Source organism: Anguilla rostrata, chromosome 15 (genome assembly GCF_018555375.3).
Source record: "Anguilla rostrata isolate EN2019 chromosome 15, ASM1855537v3, whole genome shotgun sequence".
Taxonomy (NCBI): Eukaryota; Metazoa; Chordata; class Actinopteri; order Anguilliformes; family Anguillidae; genus Anguilla; species Anguilla rostrata.
In genome coordinates this window covers 4,822,737-4,844,159 of record NC_057947.1, presented here as the reverse complement: position 1 = coordinate 4,844,159, position 21,423 = coordinate 4,822,737, and the positions used below count along the sequence as shown (strand labels likewise).

General features: G+C 37.3%; 1 protein-coding gene and 1 long non-coding RNA gene across 5 annotated transcripts in view; one reads left to right on the top strand and one right to left on the bottom strand.

The window, feature by feature from the left end:
• LOC135240598 (uncharacterized) overlaps positions 1-21,307 on the top strand; it is a 70,776-nt gene extending 49,469 nt beyond the window's left edge. For 3 of the 4 annotated variants that reach the window (XR_010325729.1, XR_010325728.1, XR_010325727.1), the window contains exons 3-5: positions 16,453-16,586; positions 16,714-16,889; positions 21,065-21,307. This is a non-coding gene — a long non-coding RNA (uncharacterized LOC135240598). The remainder of the gene's footprint in view (positions 1-16,452; positions 16,587-16,713; positions 16,890-21,064) is intronic. The other variant, XR_010325730.1, reaches the window with a different exon arrangement.
• On the bottom strand, positions 2,273-4,916 carry LOC135240753 (homeobox protein Hox-D12a-like). Its single transcript, XM_064310652.1, has 2 exons — positions 4,353-4,916; positions 2,273-3,991 (listed from the first exon to the last, which is right to left on the bottom strand). The coding sequence occupies exons 1-2, from the start codon at positions 4,876-4,878 to the stop codon at positions 3,753-3,755; spliced, it is 765 nt and encodes a 254-aa protein (XP_064166722.1). The 5' UTR covers positions 4,879-4,916; the 3' UTR covers positions 2,273-3,752.
• Positions 21,308-21,423: the final 116 nt, after the last annotated feature.

The following is a 21,423-nucleotide window of genomic DNA, read 5'->3' as shown; positions in this document are numbered from 1 at the left end:
TAGTTATTCGAGTATATTCTCAAGGCGTAACTAACTTTCTGACAGAGAGCAAATTTATAGGAAAAAAAACAATGCGAAGGATTAATTCAAGCAATACAGTAAAAAAAAACAGAAAATAAGTGGAAAGAAAGGAAGGAATCTTAAAAGAAAAAGCGATATTACATTACTTTATTATGTTAACTATTTGGATCTGCGTGCAGATTGCACGCAATCTTACGTTATTATAAACGCCCTTTATCTTACACCAACGCCGCTTTTTATCTCGCGATGAAACAATTGTGCTGATTTGGTGATGGACTTTAAGCAAACATAAATTTAAATAGAATATCACATTGCATTACTGGCATTTAGCAGACGCTCTTATCCAGATCTACTTGCAGTGCAAACACAAGTTCAATCAATGCAACTATATTAAATAAAAACTGATACTTTACCCAGGCAATGATATTCACAGACTTGACATTTTCAATCGAATCCGCTGCAGTAGTTAAAAGTTAGATTACTTCTAAAATGTTTTGTTGAAGAACATTTACACCTCAAAGTACAAAACTCCTCTGGCTGGGAATTGCCACGGTTTGACGACGAGACCCCACATTAGCCAGTAACCGTCACCATTCAATTCATTTTATCACATACAGACAAAGGGACATGTTTGTGTTAAAGTGTACAGGCACTAGGGTGGAGATCGGCTGCCGACAATGTCAAGATCAACCCAAGAATTGGAATATAAGTTACAGTGAAAATGTGTTGCATGTTCAATAAAAAAACAACGGATTTGTGGCTTTAATTTCTTGACTATCAACGAAAGATACCAACAGAGTCGATTAAGTTTGTTAATCACTTTTTTGGTCGCCTATTAAGATCAACTATTTCGTTATACATGTAAACTGGAAACATATTGTTAAAAATATCATTATTATCTCTTAACATTACAATGTGACGTGCTGAAACTACGTACTAAAGTAACAGTAACTTTAAGAATAATCATTTAAATAGAATTACAAAATCATACACATACACACATACCAAACATAAAGGCAAGTCCTTACTTTTTATATACATTCTATACATTACTCGTTCATCTTTAAATAAAAAAAAAGCTGTTTAAATGTGACTTAAAGGTTGTATGGCTACATTTTTGGTTAAATGGAGGGGTGTGTATTTAAATTACTGCATTGCGAGATGGGACGTTAACTTGACCTTAACTTTGTTATGGCGTCCTGCATCTAGAGACCTTGAACAGACGCCGTCTGGCAGGGCTCTCGTGAACAGCCCCACAGAATGGGAAAACGACGTCATTCAACATTTGTTCATTTTCAAGTTTCCTAAAATTATTTTGGATAAATTGCTCAACAACAACAACAACAAAAGTGAAATTACTTTCCCAAGGACGAAAGCAGTCTTGAAGGTCAAGAAATTCACCGTCTCATGGTCTAGCTGGTAAGAATTGAGAATGACATGATGTGCCCAGCCATTTGCGGAGACATGTTTTCAAAACCTGTATAGATGCATTTCTATTTTCTTAAATCAAAATGACTGCTTACAAGTGACAATTTTGTTCTTTTTATAAATGTGTGGTGGCATCGGGGAGTAGCTGCCTATATTTGTGAGTGGTCAGGCTACTTTAATATGACGCCGGAAATCTGTTGAGTGGTACACCTTCGAACATTCGGAGGACTTTAGTCTCAAACACAGAACCTTTGGGTTTTGGTGGCCTAAAATAAGAATGCTGTTGTGGCCCCAAAATGCTCAAGTATATCAAGACTTGAATTATGAGGCCCAGGAACGCCTGAGACCCTAAACGACAACATACAGTGTTTATGCTAGCGGCTGGCTCTGCTGAATTGCTGAATGAAAAAAAACTCTTATCAGCTGTCGTTACGTTAACAATATTTTGATTTTCGTTTGCATTTCAATTAAATTATTATATGGCACGCATCCTAAGTTGGCGGTTCAAAAGCCAAAGGGGACAAATCAGAATATCAACAAAATCATGCCCTCGCTGCTGTTCGTATGTCGCGTGTGTTCAAAGCAGAAACAAAATAATATTGACTTCAGTGGGAAGTTTTACAAGTTCTTCATTTAGGCACATATGTGGATCATATTTTCATTTTTGAAATCAAAATTCTTCTAAAGAATGATATGGTATAGACGAAATTTGAATTGAATTGTATTTCCCAAGTATCCGTAAACAGAAAATTGTGAATCCATTCGTATTCAAATGAAATATTTGTAATGTAATGCAATTTCTTTATTTATTTGAGTAGTCCACTTTTATTTAATTGCAGTTGTGGTAGTTTCTTACAGTGCACCATTTAAACCGATAGCATTTGATACATCTCTACCTGTTACCTTTCTTTTCGATAATGCATCCCAGAACAGATTATATGCTGTTAAACTATTCAATTTACGCAATAATATACACAACAAAGACCAATGTAAGTAAGCATTCTTATACTGACAACATTTATCTATTACCCTTGATCTATTATAAACATTGCATCGACAAATGACCAAATCATAAACATAGCAACAGAAATACCCTGTTACTCCGCCCTGACAGATATAATCAACAACTTGTGATGCAGCATTGCCAAAAATGATTTTATGAGGCCATTGTGTGCTCCAAAATATATTATTAAACACATCTAAGCTTCGTTGTAAATGAACCACGTTTGGAGAGTTGTAGTAACTTAGTTACTCTTAGTCTTAGTCTATACTTCTCTTGGTTTACTTCTCAGCGAACTTGAGCTTGGACTCTGCCCGCAATTAAACTTTTAAAGACCCACAGAATACACAACTCGCACTCAAGGACATCTGTCTCAAACAACAAACAACGTTGTCCTGTGACTTGTACAAATACTGAACATTTTCTACTATGTATGTATGAACAACAATCGCTTTATGAATTGGATATACTAAATTATTAGATAAACATTCAAATAATACAGGTACAATAATTAACACGATTAACTTGTTCTGTTTCACTCAGCAGAATAAGGGCCCAATTGCAGTCTTTATATTTATTAAAACAATTGAATTGGTTATACATTAAAACAAATATATACATACATACATACATCCATACACACATACACACATACATACACCCATACATGGGACAGCGGTATTGTGCATCATTTTTTCCTGCAATCATTTGGACATTATTCGAGGTGGTCTTCTTGGATTTTAAGTTACTGCATTTCTATATCACACAAATAATCATGGACGACATATTGATCATGCGACACTAAAACAGGCGCAAACAGATCCTCTGGAAATACTTTGTAACATGCCAAATTGTCAAATTTAAAATATAATTTGTCGTCTACAGTAAATGACAGAATTTCATAAGGGGAGATAAAGACATTTTAAACACTGTATTCATATTCTAATTGCATGCTTGACACAATACGCGTTATTCATCACTTGCTTCCATTACTTGAGTAAGGCTAAAACGTTTTTCCACATTTCCTCTAAATTCTAACGATTTAATAGAAGATAATATGCGTTCATATACTCAAACATTCCAATCAATTTACTATGCAGCTGCAAAGCAGAACCTCTGGGACGTATGCTTTCATATTAATTCAGAAATAGACACATTTGAACACTTCTTAGTGAGAGTTCATAGCTATCTTGAGCCGATAGCTCGACGGTGGACTTCATCTGGCTGACTTCCGAAAAGGTCCCCTTCATCCGGAAAGGAAACTCGCCTAGGCTCGTGCGCAGGTCATTGTCGCCGGGACTTCTCAATACATTGAAAATGCGCGTTCGCGCATCATCAGTCTTTTCTTTTTCATCCTTCGATTCTGAAACCAGATTTTTACTTGCTGGTCGCTGAGGTTCAGTCTGTCAGAGAGCTCCTTTCGTTTCTGTCTGTTTATGAATTCATTCATCAGAAATTCGTTCTCTAGCTCAGAGAGCTGTGGCTTCGTATACGGTTTACGTTTCTTTCTGGATCTCACTTGTAACGGGCCCCAGTGTACACCTGCAAAAGAGAAATCAAATCCAATCAACAAATGGTTTTTTTATGCACCAGTATCAAAACCACACTTTATATCGGTCAACTCATTTGACTAACTATATATATATAGTATATATATAGTATGTGCTTAATCTCGGTGGACTCTTTGCACTAAGGTCAAATATGATACATACCTAAATGTGAGTTATACTAAATGTCTCTGTAGGTTATGCGTAATTTTTAAAAATCAAAAGACTACTCCATACAGCACTATCTGTGTTCAAATAGGCCTGCAAAGGCCTACTGGATGTAGTGCGACTATAAGCATTATGAATATTGATGAAGAGTTGTGTACCATCGGAAAGCGATGCCCTGGCTCACTTACTTGAAGATGCCACTGTAACATTGGAGTTGACCGACTGTTTGATGCCTTCGGTTATTGCCTGAGTGCTGGAATTGAGTTCAGCGTGGCCAGCGTTTTGCGAAAGTCTCTCCAAGTTTGAAATTCCATGTTTGAGGGAAGCAACAGAATATGTTATTCCACAATCACCTGCAAAAGAGGATGTTTGCATTTCAGACTCCTCGGGCTTGAGGTTTGTATCCTGAAAATAGTATTTACTAGAATCTTCCCGTTGGCCCTTGTGATTGTTTGGGCTTGTACACTGATGCGTTGAATTCGTAATGAACGGCTGAGAGTAACCGCTGAAGGCTCGGCTCTGCGGTGGAGATGTGCACGAACTTGATGAAGTCCACGGGAACGAGCATACGTCTCTTCTGCTGTACGAAATCGGGGGAAGCCCCGCGACCTGGCCTCCATTGCTTCGTATGTTGGAGAAGTAAAACGAGTCCGGTGAGGGAAAATTCAAAAGAGAACCGACATAGCCAGAGTTAAGGATATTGTGCTCACACATTTCCAGGGAGAAAACACAAACGATTCTTGCAGACCTTTTTAGCCTGACCTAAAGAGTAGACGGAAGGTAATAGTTGATTTGGTAAAACTGTATCACGTGATATGCAAACCATGTTGTACAGCTCCTCCCCATCCAGTTTTACTGAGATATGCAACTATATATATATATATATATATATATATATATATATATATATATATATATAGTATGAATCATATGTGTCAGTTAGGTGTTCATGTTTTCTATTTGGAATTAAGTTGTTTTGATAAGAATCATTGTGGGCCAACACCGCAGTAAGCATTTCCTCATATGCTGTGAAAAATACCACGCGTGTATTAATTTATTGACTTTAAATCCAGTTGTGTGCTTCCTACAAGTAAGTGTTTTTCAAGCCACTGGTAGTGAGCAAACCACTACACCTTTTTATTGCTTTGCTCTTGTAGCAAAAGTAATAGGAAAACGCCAGTGACTTCAGTAAGGATTAAATGCCCTTACTACAGTTCTACAGTTACAATTTGCTATGCATGCAATGAATAAATAGCCTAGCACTCGCCTGACCTGAGCCCCAGTGCCGCACGCGCTGTGCGTCAACATGCAAGAGTTATAAAAAGGGTTATTTTTCATCACTGAAGCATAACAATGCCGAATATGTAAATAATACGGAATTTCAGGTATAAAATTATTCCTCTCGAACAATACTGGGATGTATTGTCAGAATAAATTTTAAAAATTGAATATTATATATTTAAATCATTTTATTGCAAAAATGTAATTCCATAATGGTATTATATTGTTATTTCTTTTCTGTTGTATCTGCTTTACGTGCTGATTCATTCGTTCAGTTATCGAGCTTAGACATCAAATCCCTACTATAATATTTGCATAAAATTCTGTAAGTAGACCACTGTATGAATATATTTAAACATCCATAAAATACATGAAATTTTGATCTAAATAAAATGCACGACCAAAACATGTATTTTCTTGTAAATACAATTCTGAAAACAGACACTATAAACTAAATAGGCTAAATGTTATAAATGCCATGTTCAATGTTAATAGGTTAAATCCATGTTTTTAAATATCTTATGTTTTGCATAATTACTAGCAACAACAACAACAACATCGACAACAATCATTCATTTATTATTGCCGCTGTACATGACGCCATAAGAAGATTAGAAAAGTTAAGGACAACAGGCCATACAGCCCATCTGCGTTCGTCATTCATAATTTGTAGCAATAGAATACATTTAAAGAGAAAATAACTTCCTAAATATATCATATAGCCCAACATATAAACGATTATTAATGACGTAAACTATCCGTGCGACATATAAGACTCATCTGCGACTGTATGTCCCCAAGTGCACGCGCCCGGTGTATATTACCCTTCAGCGCTAATCGTGGTTCCCACTTGATAAAGACCGTTTCGCTGAAAAGCTTCAAGAGGCAGTCGAATATACTCGAAGAGACTGAAATACATTATTCTCCCGGGGAAAACACATGTTATTTTGTTGTTAAATACTGCTCTGACTTGAGTTCTTTAAAGCAGTTTCTTTGCCAGAAAAAAAATCAGCCATTAAGAATCTATATGCTGCAACAGAGTTCAGAGTTCAGACAGCTAAATCCTAAAACTAAACAATTCGAATGGCAGCTTTCACACAGCTCTATCATGAAACGCAGTTTGCGTCAAGCGGGAAAAAGCATAGTGTTGTCTCAAAATTCAAATGAGCGCTACAGACACAAGGCGCATGCGGCGCAGACAAACGCACTCTTTTCGTCTGCATTATTTTATTTACTCTGTCAGTAGCATGTGTTTCTGAATGTGCGGAGGTGCAAAGAGAGCCGAGTACAGCGTCAGGTGAATAGAAATCTACTTAGCTTTGACCTTATTTAGGCCTGGTCTTCTTTTACAGTTAGGTTATTTATAGTCATCTATTGGTTATTTTTTTAAAATCGCAATCCTTTAAGCTACCCAAAGAAAGCAGCTTATGTCTTACTACTGCTCGAACGTTGTATCAGTTCGCCCATTTTATGATTAAAATCGACGGAGTCTCCTCTGCGATGCAATAACATACTTCATCCGCCAGATGGCAACATTGGTCCAGATTTCAGTCTGTTTATTAAGTGAAGGTCACGGTCTGCTGAAATAGTGTTAAAGTGATAGTGATGAAAATGTTAAGTTATACTTCTGCAATACGACTTCTAATTTAAATGTTAGGACTGATATTGAAAAAAAAAATCTGCATCGTGCTGGTACTTGTTCTGAAGAGTTTACACCAAGACTATTGGAATACAGTTACCTTTGAACAATATGAGCTGGCTATCCAATGTGATTGGATTTGACTATTAACAAAATCACTTGTATTACTGTTGCTTAATATGTCAAATATGCATTTGGAGTAATGTGTGCCTTACTTGTTTATTTAAAAGTGATATATTATGTACAACGTATTTAAATTTAAACGGACGTTCATATCAATTTAAGCATCACTATAAATAGACTGCCATTTTATTCGGTATGTCTGGCCATGTTTAAGAGACTGGAGGCAAAAAGGATCGACTTCCAAAAAAGAAACCATTTCCATTGCATGCGTATGCCGTAATAATAATTACGATTGTGTCCTAATTACAATAGTGATATTTATATAGCCATGCTTGTTATTTAAACGAGTTATCAAGGTTACATTTGAAGCGTTTTTTCAACTTCACGTGCCCAGTACCACACATCCGAACAATATTTAACCAATATTTAACCAGAAAGCTGCTTTTACAGATCCTGTAGGCTATGAGCTGGTCAAGACATGAATATCAACAAGTTTAACAAAGTTGCATTGAGCAGGCCAGTAGATGTTCGGATATATATTGTTGTAATTGTCTCAAATGTGAAGGAACTGCAAAGTAGTTTTCAAAAGCGCAACTCAATTGTACTCTTAAACTGAGCAATACTACTTTACCTCATAAAGTACTTATCTGTTCATATCTGATGCAAATATTAGGTATGATATTCACACGCGTACATGCAACCTAAATTTAAACCTAAAAAAAAAATACATTAAAATCAAAAGTAAAAGAAAATCAGATTTACGCATTGAATTATAAATATTTAAATAGTCTGGCTTGAAAATAAATAAATGTTGTACTGACTGAATGAAAACAAATATTTTACATAGAAATAATATGTATTGTAACCAAGGACAGAAAGAAATTGAGAAATATACTATACATGAAAAGAAAATGTTCGCTTCTCAACAGATTTCAGGTCAGGTTATTCAGATTGGGGCTTATGTCGGCTATTTAGGCCGATATTAGCTTTCTGGCAGCATGCGTTTAACTTTTTGTTCGTAAATATAGCCTAACTGTCTTGAACTCTACGAATCTGATGTTAAATTGTGGCCTGTGTCTGTGGCGGACTGATTCAGGAATATTTGGTATCTTGATGGGAATGGTTAATTCTTCGGGTTTCTTAAACCGCAGTTCGTAGTAACGCCCTCTCTTTTCTCTCTCTTGCCCATTGGAATCGTTGACACGGGAAGCTAATTCAGTAGTTTCGTTCCCAAAGAAAATAATAATCTAAAACCGTTTTAATTTGGGGTGTCCATGGTATCCAACAGTCGTACAGGTTTCGTGTATGCCATCCGTGTAGCCTAATGCATTGAAATAATGCAGTTTACAGGCTGTAGTTTCAATTTTCTTGTTATATTTGTCCTTAACTTTCTCAATATTTATTTTGCTTCAGTTGGGCCTAATAAATATTAATGTGATTGTAATGGAGAATTTCTGACTAGCCTATATATTTTAATTCGTTTTTTATTGTTGTTGTTAATATCGGTATCACATTTTAGAGTGTTCATAGCTTTTTTTTGCAACGAATGCTTGTGGCCTAGCCAAAAACCTGTTCCATTCAACGGGTTTTGCGCTTATCCAGTTTAATAAAATAACATTTCTGGTTAATAATTTTAAATGATGCATGTTTCTGAAAAATACTTTCCTGTGACTACTCTGGCAAAATACGTGTACTTATTTGTAGGTTTTATGCCAAGGCACATGTTCAACATAGTCATAAGGTAATAAAACGAGTATTTTCGTTTAATTATGTGTAAATGATGTGTATCTATAAAGCGCAAACGCGGAAAAAAACAGAACATTGGGCTAACCCCTAAAGTCTGAAACGCCAGCAAGAACACTATACTAATATTGCTAAGACTGCTACTAACAACCACAAAACAACAACCAGTCATCTTATAATTATTATAATTGTAATTATTATTATTATTATTATTATCATTATGTAAAATAACTAAAGCCTACTTGTCATTATTTAATTATTGTTATGATTATGACTGTTGATTCTGTTTGCATTATTATTATTATCCTTGTCGTTATTATTTTTATTATTGTTTAACCCACTCAGTTTGAAATCCGTTGAAATACTATATGTGAGAGATCTTGTCCAGATAGGTGAGTTCTGGGTTCGGTTTCTGCTGGTATTCATTTGGTATTAATTTTCTAGCGCTAATAAACACCAGTGGCCAAAAGAGTTTCTGGTATCCTATCCGTAACAGATATCTAGGAATAAGAACCAGTTTTTCCTTAGTAAATATCAAATCAGTTTTCCCAAACTGACATAAAGCGTCTGTTGGCGGTGAAAAAACCTGGAATAGGTCAGTGAATTTAGCCGTCCATGTGCCTTAGCCTACATGTTATTGTGTTATTCTGGGGGCCAGCCCTGCGCGCATTTTGGAATCGTACAACAGGATACAAAGCACTTCCCACATTACTACCTAAATCGACAAACGGATTTGCAACTGTTGAGTCGAGAAGCGGATATGCCGTTGATTCTAGGCTGCGAGAATTTCACACACAGACGGATAAAAATATCCGCACTTGAACTGGAGGGATTTCCACACCCAGTTCCTCTCTTCCATTTTGCTGTCGATATCCGTACCGCTCCTTACTGAAAACCGCTTGTCTGTTCACAAACATACACGGTCCTCTTCACAAAAGTCCGTATTACAGTATTACAACATATAAATGAGTCACTCACATAACGGCACGAACCCGCTGGTGTTTTAGATGACTGTGCGCGTAAGACACTGTTAGTGTGATTATGCGATAAACTTGATGCTCAGCTTTAACTCTGGACCTTATGGCTGTCAAAGCCTTGAGCTACACAGATCATTCACATAATATCTGCCACATACAGCACTGCTCTGAAAGCAAGACTGTTTGATCCAAATGAGCCTGCACTTAATTTAGTGATTCTCTTCTGATGAAGTCTGAGCTTGGAAATGCATGCTTTGAAGTATGTGGTGTATCAGGAGAAGCTTAGATACGCTGGTCCAAGCGAATGTATGGAATTGCAAGTATAATAAAATATACAATGAAAACATATTTCAAAGGATGAAACTAACATTTATACTTTAGTTTGTTACACCACATTTGTCAATTTGACTGAATCTACATTTTCAATTGAGAAAAATCTATATTTAGATGTAACAAACTAAACGTTTATGTTTATCCAATGAAACATTTTTTCAGTGTATTTGGTCAGAACAAATGCTGAATTCAGAACATAAAAGATTCAAAATAAGCAAATCCAGTACAGTCAAATTTTAGTTCAATTATAACAAAACATATTTGACATGATTTTAACAAAAGTATCGGCCTTGGGTGATGGTGCCGTTCCAAAACAAAGGTTCCCGGTGTTGTTTTGGTTTCATTCTGGAGGATTTTGAGCAGAAAATAAAACTCCAAAGACGGACGAAAATAAAGTGCACAAGAACAGACTACATTGTCCCGTTTACATGAAATCGAAAGTTTGTGTGTGTGCGCGCGCGCGTGTGTGTGTACACGCTTGACTGGCATGCTCTAATGATGAATTGCTTCCAAATGCTAATTATGAAAATGTACCTATACGTTTGATTTAATTGTTGTTGCAATCGAAGAAGCTTTTACCCTCTGTCCAATATCACACGACAGGACAGCCTAAGGTATTGGGAAAGACACTGCGTTGAAGCTATCACCGCTTCAGAAACCGGCTTGAAAAATAAAATATCACATCAAAAACGTTTTAATAGAATAGAAGGGCGAATACTGTTTAACCATCCGATATCCTTCTGTGGTACAATGTTTTGTTCAAGGATTGTGTTCACTGTCGAAATCATTTTAAGACCGATCGCATTGACTATAATTGTAATTAAATACAAAATAAATTTTGTATTCCTATATCAACACGAAAAGAATAGGGGGGAAATGGTTTTGTTTTCATTCTTCATGGTGATGGTGTTAATGAATACCAAATACAGTATGTGGAACCTGCATCAAAAAGTATATGCCAAATACAGTACAAGATTCGAATCAACTAAAGCATGTTCTTAACTCCCGGTAAACTGAGAAAGTGGTATTTACAGTGTATTTATTTTTACGTGGATTTTTTTCTCAAGTTTCATTTACAGCAAAAAAATTAAAAAAGAGGAATATATGTAATGTATGCCATCAACAACTGTGAAAACTTGCAAAAATAATAAAATGAATACATGAAGAAATACGGGAGAACATTGCAATGTACCGCCACGCAAATCCGTCAATGAAATACAATCGGTATTATTTGCAATGATTAGGAAAACTTGCAAAATTTTCAGACCTTAATAATAATCTAACTTGATTAGCTGTTTACGGGGCAGACATAGCAGTTTCAAGACCCTAAAATAATTCAGAAGCAGAAGGTCCTTTCACAAAAACTGAAGAATATACTAGTAGTGCCCTGGTAGCCTCAGGTTCAACGAATTTTAGTCTGGGCTTAAATTCGATGTTCACTGAAATATTTATATGCATAAGGCGAAACAACCAACAATTTCAAATATATAGACCATGTAAACCAGCTAAATCATAATGTTTTGTACAGAACAAAAATGGAAGTATCCAGGGTTATGCAACCTGATTTTGTGCGCAGCTTTTTAATGAGTGTTAATTTTTTATATTTACAGAAGGAATACCTGTAGCATACGAATATGGTAGGATGCATGAAAGCGTATTAAGAGATTACTGTGGAATATTTCAATAAATGAGCGTCAAGCTTAGGACTGATATGAGACCATGTAAACCAACCAATTCAGCAAGCTCTCAAACTAATATGGATTCATCGCCAGAGCATCAACGGCTTAGCAGAGGCTAACCCAGAAAGCAAGTGACAGCAGCTAACAGGAAGTCAGAATTAGACAAGAAAGCAAGTGCAAGTGTTTTCATACTATCAACGTACTTTATATTCTTGTAGGATCAGTGCTATTTTTGGCCTTAATAAAACATGGTAAAGCTATTGGAAATGAAAGCAGATTAATTAGGTCAATGCGGTTTTATGTCTATTAGTGTTGATAGAATACCGATCATAATAAAAATGTGAAGCACGTTGGAAGTCTCAGTGTGTTTCACTGTAGCAGATGCTTTGGGACGCCTAAGTATGGAGTATGAAATATCAATGACCGTGATTGGAAGGATTTATAAAGGCTTTATGTGCTGCTATTTCCAAGTGCAGTCTATATACAAAACCTTAGACTTGGGAGATTTGTCTGCTCGATGTGACACAGCATCTGGAGAACGTTAAAGATGAGATTGTAAAAGGAAAAAAAGACAGTTACATTAATAAATGTGTGGAAATGTATGTCCTACCGCTTTGGAACAGGGCTTGTTTAGTGCGCTTGAAACAAATAGGTGAATATGTATCTTTGAGTTTAGTTGCCATTTTTATATTAGTATTTTGGTATTTTTTACTGATTTTAGGAAGTGCCTTTTAACAGATGCATGGAAGCAGTATGTTTTGCATCCGTGAGTAATGTGGCTTTTGCATATTGAAAAAACAAAATTTGTGAGTAGTTATTCAGTACAGCTTAGGGTTTGGGAAGGAAGTAGTGGTGGGCATTCTGTCTCCTTCCAGTGATGGTTTGGCTCCATTCTCTGTGAAGATTGGTTGATTTGGCTCCCATGTGACTCTTCATTCAGCAGTACTTCTGATTTGTCCAATCAGCTGCAAGTGTAGTAATGAGCCTCCGACCCTTCAGGCTCTGTCCTTCAGTCCAGAGTTATTCAGTCAGTGAGATACAGCAGTGAATGAGAAGCTTTCAGTCTCTATCTCAGCAACCATGTTATTCAGCTCACTGATGGTATGTGGAGCATAATAGGGCCTCACAGGTTTTAATGCACTGTGGCATATTCTATGTGTTTAAGAGGACATCAGTCCAAACATCTAGCCATTGAAAGGACAGTACCACAAGGCACCATCTTGGGTCCTTTGCTTTTTTTTCTAGATTTGTGAATGACCTCCCGAGTGTATGCAATAACAGTAGCATCCATGTACATGCTGGTACTGCTGTTTTTTCCACAGCCGATGGTATTTCATCAGATTCGGCATCTTTAAAAACCGCTTTCAAAGCTTGTAAATGCTATGTGGATTTAAAGCTATAGGTTGGCATTCTGAAGTTCAAATCACTTGTTTAACTGGCTTTGGATAAGATGGAAATGTAGATGTAAATAAGATGTTCCTGCTTAAATTAGTTTTATTGCAACTGCTGCAAGCAATAAGTTTAAAAAAATGGTTTAAATACCTGGTTTAAAATTTTGGTTTGATTTTAAGTCAATATATAAAATGCATTTTGATAATCTTACAAAAATGATTAAGTACAAGCTTGTTTAGCCTGCATATATTAAAACCAAACTTAACATATAACAAGGCACAAACATAGTGCAAACTTGTTAATGTCTATCATCAATAAAGGCGATCTTAAACATAGACCCAACTGCATAGCTTGGATATTCTGTATTTTGTATTTTGACTAGAACAACGAAGGATGAACATATTTACCACAATGTTTACACTGCTGTACTGGCTACTTTAAGTATAAGACTGACTTTAAGGTTCTGCGTATAACTTTCAAAGTGTCACATGCACTTGGACCGAAGAAGCACGGCATGCAGGCATAGTCTATTATGGGCTGACAGACACCGCATGTGCACTGCATTTGAACTGCGTGCTACATAGCAGTGTCGTGCAGTTAAAAAGCAGGACAAAATAACCGCCGAGATTGCAAGTGATAAAAATCACTTCCGGCAAATACTGCTTGGAGCAACAGGAGTTTGATTCAGTCGAATGTGCTGTCACAGAAATAGAAGCAGAGAGTCATATACAGTAATACCTAGTTCCCAGTTTGTTGGAAGCTATTACAACCGAATGACACAACTCCAGAAATGGATTTAGCTCATCTTCATTTTGTGGATTTACAGTAAAACATTTTAAGACAACAAAGGATTCTGACGCAGGCCTGACAATATGGCCGAAACGTCAATGGATTTCATAGAGATGGATTAAATAAAATCTAAATAAAATCTAAACCGCTGCACCTGTTCATTGATAAATTCTTTATGTATTTTCTGGCTGTACCTGCTCACTGCCGGTTTGACCTCTGTGTCTTCCTCCTCTGAGACAACAAAGGGTTAAATTTTAGATAGCAATATGCTTTTTCCATTTTAAGAGAAGTTAAATCATAATATTATTGACTAATTGCATTATTAACTAAATTCTCACCTATTGTATTTTCCAGGGCTTTTCAATATTTAAAATATTTAAAGTATTTGGGTTGTGAATTATTTGTGCTTTTGAAAGAAGTTCGGTGGACCCAACACAGTTTTCAGGGCAATGGAAGGCAGAGCTTGGATGGCATTTCATGTGATTCGTTCAGTAGATTAGAAAGTGGAGTGTGTTCCTCATATTTGAATGCAGAGAGCGCCTTGGCCTGTATGTGTGCCAGTATGAAGTAAATGGAGAAACAGGCCATTCTTAACATGAGCCTTCTGAAGAACACTTGACTCTGAATCGCATTTCCATTCAACAGGCTACCGTTTTTAATTCAAGGGAAAGGGATTTGAAGCTGTACATGCTCTTGCCACAGGGAAGCTTAGCCAATTGGAGTCCTGTGCAGAAAGTCTACAGAAACAATGCTTGCAAAGGAAGCCAATTCTGCAATGGAACACACTGATCACTAGATGGCTCTATTAGGTCAATATAGAGGTGTAGTAGCAAGGGTATATTAAAGATGTAGTAGTAAGCGTAAGATAAGTGTGTAGAAGTCCGGGTAAGACAAGGGTGTAGTGGTACAGGTAAGGTAAGGGTGTAGTGGTACAGGTTAGATAAATGTGTAGTAGTAAAGGGTCAGCTAAGGGTGTAGTAGGAAGGGTAAGATAAGGGTGTAGTAGTAAAGGGTAAGATAAGGGTGTAGTAGGGAGGGTAAGATACGGGTGTAGGAGTAAAGGGTAAGATAAGGGTGTAGTAGTCAGGGTCAGATAAGGGTGTAGTATAAAGGGTGAGATAAGGGTGCAGTGGCATAGGTAAGATAAGGGTGTAATAGTATGGGTAAGATAAGGATGTAGTAGTAAAGGGTAAGATATGGGTATAACAGAAAGGGTGAGATAAGGGTGTAGTAAAAAATGTATGCAGCTGCCCTGCTTTACCTTTTTTATGCAGTAAGGGGCCATGCGATTATTTGCCTAAGGTTTATTGTTAAAAGGGCTTCTCATTGTAAACTCGTCGAAGTTAAGGCTTTGCTGAAAATTTTGGGAATATTAAGTATGTTGTAGGTCGACGCTTCTTTTCAGCCCTTACTGCTGTAGAACCTTATACGATCGATATAACCACATTTGAGATGAATACAGAAAATAAGCCGTGTAAATAAATTTAATATGAAAATGTAAACAGCATCTTAAAATTATATATTCAGTGTAACTGGCGATGCACATAAAACGCAACTTAAATTATCGCAAAATACATTTAATATAGTCCACACAGTAAAATGTCCCGTATAAATTCAACTTTAACGGAGTCGGCTACATGTGAGTCCACAATAGGGACTATGTGTACTCTGTAAGAGTTAATTAAACACTGAACATTTTAGTGTTTATCAGATATGTCAGTACAAAAAATATAGGCAATTATATATGCCAGTATAGGCCAACTTCCCAGTAAGTTTTTTTTTATTTTTTTAGATCCACCGCCATTGCGAGAAAGGTTTAAAAATACACACAATCTATACAAAATATTACAGGATTATTGATGCAAATGCATTCCTCGTGGTTAGGCTACCTTTTTATGGAGGATTAGTGGCTTCACACGCTTGGATCTGATACGAATATTTCACAAACTTGATCTTATTAAAACTTGATTTTCTCTTTGCTGACGCTGACCAGAAAACCCTTTGAGTACATTTCAGTTTCTAATGAAATGCCACATTATTGCAATGGCTTTAGCCCTACTAGTCAATGAAGACATTGGGCTTAGATGAAAAGTAGGCTAGTCGATTTCCTCTTTTCTCTGTGAATGCTGGTGAAGGTCGTGGTGAGTGCAGTCTTTTATTACTTTTACCGGCTCCTTGTTAATATGTAGGCCTATGTACCTGGTCGTAGCGGTGGTGGCGCCGGATGTTGCGGTAGTTAGCCAGGGACACAACCTCGGAAGACACCTGCGTTGATGGTGTGGATTACTCACTGTGGGCACTTCTCTCTCTTTCTTTCTCTCTCTCGCTGCAGAGCTGAAAGCGCATTAGCGTGCGCCACAACTCATCGGAGGACTGGAACGTTGGATTCTCCCATACAACTCAAAGATGGAGAGGGAGCGAACAGGGTGATTCTGGCGACGGTTTGCGCTTCACAGCCTCGCTGAGGTTTAAAGACTCACAAATGTGTCAGGTTCAGTTAGAAATGCAAAGCGCTGGAAAATTCTCAGCACGGCGGTTGCCCCAGCCTGAGATAAATTTAAGTTGATGTGCGTTATCATCTCGTTGATTACAGTACAAAAGCAAAGTGGACGCCGCGCGTAAATCGTGTCCATCTCTCGTCATCACACCACTCTGAAAACAGAAAGACAATCGGCCTATATCCAGGAGTTACACGACTCACACATGAAGAGCGAGGTGGTGATGGGATAATCAGCAAGCAACTCAACCAGCGCAAGGAACGCAACAAAGGTGAGTCACATTTTTAATCTAAAGTCTGAAGTTTCTGTATGGTGCAATATATTCTTCCAGTTATATACAAATACGAATGGCATCTGCAGTGTATTGTAAACAAACTAAATGATATTTAAGATTTTTTCATCATAGAATGTTCGGTTTTAAATCAAGATCGATTTATTGTGACCACTGTTGGACTGAACTGTAATAGATGAATTGGCACAGGAGATTTTTACGTGTAAAGTATTGTTGCCAAAAATGGCCTATACTTTTAATTACGATCATTCCTCTTGTAATAGCTTCATTCGATCGCATTACAATGAAACATTAGTTCCCCATAGCTTGCGTTAGCCTACCTTTGTTATAGCTTACCTAAAACCATTGCGCTTTAATTTAGGGCTATGTTGCCTATTTGTAATCAGATATATGCTATTATCAGTGCTGGGGATTAGTTTACCTATATGTAAATAAACAAGTAGGCTATTTGGGTACATTTTACAGCAGTTTGCTGGTAGTTCAACTACATTCAAATGTGTACAGTGGTTGTAGTAAATTACATGTTGGTCATTTTGCGGTGTAGTTAACTACAGGAACTACCAAATCGTTTTTGCCTTAATTTTCCCCTGCCACCTCTCTCCCTTTTCCCTCTAATCCTGATTGGTGAGCACTATTCCGCTCCACTATAGTTGCCAGCGGTCAACTGCCAAATGACCCACATTGCTGGTTTTCCCTACTGAGAGTTGTGGTCCCCATGTGCAAGGAGAACGCATTGCTCACGCATGCGCGTCATGTCTGGGGATGATAATGATAATGTTAATTTATTGTAAGTAGTTTGGGTGGAATTCTTTCAGTATTTGTAGTTTCACAAGCTATATTTCACTTTAGCGTAGCTTTGCTGTAGTTCAACTACTTTCAGTGTGAAATAATTGGTAGTTACGCTTTCAGTAGTTTACTCAACACTGACCGTAACCTTAATACGTTTAACATAACGGTAATATGATCTTTAGAGGATTTTAATGCAGCAGAATTAGTATTATTACCAGTAATGCCAGTACCAGTAATGCCAACATTTTCTAAAAGAATACATTTTATAAATGTTTAAGATAAAGGCAGTGCGTATTCTGTTCAATTCACTACATAGTCCAAATGCTGCTCAAATAAGATAGGCCTACTATTGACTGAAGTTTAATTTATGCTTTTAGTCAATGCTTCTTCCGGTACTGTTCGATGCTTCTGACTTAGCTGTTAGACTACTGTTGTCCTCCCGAAAGGGAATTTTTTACACAATAATTCCATCTGTGTAGTAAAACTGCCGTTCTCTCACCAGATCCGAGGGAGCAATCACTAAACACAAGACGCTAAGGTGGAACTGAAAATGTTTACAAAATATAATTTCTATCGTTGTTGTATTATTTATCCAGTTATGTTTCCGTACTAATGTATTTCTTACTCCAATATTTAAAATGCCCACATGCCTATTCCAGACAGTTATTTTCAGTAACTATCAGAGTTAATTACGTAAACTATAAGAGTATTATTTTTCTTTGCAATTAACTGGTGTGACCTCTGATTTGTACCAGTGAAGGTAAACATAGTTTCAATCAAACCAGATAGTTCCAACAGAGCCGCTTTATCCCACTGATGCTGGATAATATGCGCTAGAATGTATATCCGAATGCCCGGAGCATGTCTGATTATTTATAGGCTTTTGCATCGTTTATTTTTTTCATACACAAGGAATTACAAATTTAAGAGTCGAAGATGTATCATATAAGAGCATTCTAAAGCATCATACCGGCATAACATCGTTAATAGGTGACAAAGGTTACATTGTTACAAAAAATATTAGCGCGCGTCCGAAAGTCTTTGCTACCCAGAAAATTACGTTTATTTCGCTTTTTTGGGACAAATTAAATGTGGGTTTATTACACAGGTTAGAAAAATAATGGCATGTCTTTTTTGTTTTAGTATTTCAAATAGAAGCATTTAATTTACCTATTTCTATAAAAAAATAGCTCATTTCTCAGAAAGAATATTGTTCACTCTCATGACTTGTTTTTTTACATGGCCTACATGTCATCATTTGGCTGGACTGAAAAATGTTAAATTCTTGGAAAACACAAACCTATTGCTTTGAATTTCCATTCCATTAAAAGTGATAAATGAGTTGGCCTAGGCCTATTTAGCTTTCCTCATTAAAACCATTATCATCTTATTGACACGTTTATACCCCATTTTGTCTTTCTGGAATGCCTGGTTGGGATCAATTAAAATGGTGTTGAGAACTGCTGGGAAACACGAACTGACTATCAGAGGTCAATTTGGTGCTTCCACATATCACTCTGTATTCCTACAAGGATACAAACAATATGTTTTTTCAATTTCACTTATAGATACTGGAAATGCTCTCTCTGGGCCGTAACTCCCCGATAAAAGAAAATATAGATGGATTACGTATGAATAAATAAATAAATAAATACAAGAAAAAAAGCTGGTTAGATATCCTGCTTTCTTGTGGGCTTCTTAGGGTGGTTTTTGGCTCCTCAGAGATAGGCTGCATAGGAAAATAAAACACAGGAGCACTCAAAATAACAACCATCCACATATCCAATCAGCAAATAAGTTATTACAAGCTATGTTATTATATTTTTTGAAAAGTAGAATATATATTATCCCCCACAGTACACCCACACTGTCAGGCCATCCTGATTTTGCCTGTGTTGGATAATTGAACTGCTTGTTTTAAACTGAAGATCTTATAAAATGGCATGAAAACTGCATTTACTGGCATCCGCCATATTGATTTAACATTACCTGATCACCCCATCAGGCTGTGCTCCGGGTTCCCCTCGCGCACCGTTTATGAGCTGTTACAGACCAATTTGCTTGTTCCCGAGTGACTGATTGGCTTAATAACGGTGGCCGAGCAGAATACGACGCATATGTTTGGAATAATGTTTCATGTAGCTGATTGCCAGTAATGCAGACTGACAGCTGCTGGCAAGAGGTCAAGGTACCCGAACTACAGGAAGTGTGTCAGGTCCTGGCCTGAAGGAGACACTAAGTACCCAAAGGAGCTTGGAATTTGAAGTAAATTGTCAAATTCTCACTCAGGGTTATGGGACATGAATGTATTAAGTCAACTCTGACCGAGTGCATTTTGATGGAGTACTCTTGAGCAATCTTTGACTATGTTGGACTTAAATGAGTATTGAATAGACCCTAAATATAAACTGGTAAGACTTGATTTAAGTCTTCACTGTGTGTAAATTAAATACAAACATTAGGAATCATCATTACTCCATAGAAAATTATGTATAGGGACATGAACATATGGTGCACCTGGTTTAGCTGACAATAAAAATGACCCCTCATTGAAACTAACCAGCATCTAAAAGGCTGAGTGAAGGTATTTCATCCAAAACGCCATTACCCTCCACGTGTCTCATATAAGAGCTCACATTTAAATTCTACTTTCATTTAGCTTATTATGTGACATGATTTAAGCCAAGTTCATTAAGGCCAAGCAAAATGATTACATTAACGTATCAACCCATAATGATGATGAATGGGGAGTTAATTCACATACCAGATGGGCAGTTTGGAGGTTTTCTTATTTTAATGGTTTACAAATAACATTTTGAAAGCAGGCCAGCGCCTCAGACAGTTAAGAAGAGTCTAAAGTCAGTTTCAGAAGTAAAACCTTTTATGTGGCCACGCATTAAAAAGTGTTTGCAATTATCCATGGAAATTGCCTCCATTAGACCAAACAGCAGTTTGCAATTTAATATGTGCCTTGATATATTGATATCTGATTTGTGCCTCAGGAGAGATGCTATGTTTATTGCCGTTTGCCCTCAAGACTGAGCATGTTAGGCTACCGTTGAGGTCATTCAGGGCTATTAATGCCTGTGATGTCAGAGGGGCCAGTGAGGCATCCATGCACTCAGTAAATGATCTTGTCGAGGAGACCGGCAGGCAGCTTTTGGCACACATTAGCTACGCCGTTGAACACATAGGAGCTGGATGGGTTTTTACATGGAGGTAGGCACCTTTCAGATTGATGGTAGTGAACCATTGACCTGGACCAATAGCATCTTTCTTTGGTACCAAGAAATGGGTTGTTTAGAACCTTCTCGGCTGTTGATAGGCCTGACTGCATTGTTGTCTAACAGGCTTTCTCTTTTCAGGGAGTCCCCCACTGTAGTTGGTTGAACGGTGGAAGCTGGCCGCGGAACTGGAGACTCTACCCCAGGGGGACTGTATTTAGTACCCAGGAGAAATTGAAGCACCAGTCTTCCCGTGTGCAGTCTGCTCCTCTCTGCGCATTCACCTTAGCCAAGGCAGAGTGCACGCGATGCGGTGACTCCAGGGATTTCTGGGGGGGTGTGGGACACAACACGTCTCACCCTGCTGCCAGGGGTAAGGTCCCCTGGTTATTCTTGGGGTATGAGGGATTCATTGTGTGAAAACAATGCAAGCACAAGTTAAAGAGTATGTTTTGAAGTTTGTCTTAACTGTTTCGACAGCATGGATCTTTGCAGAAATG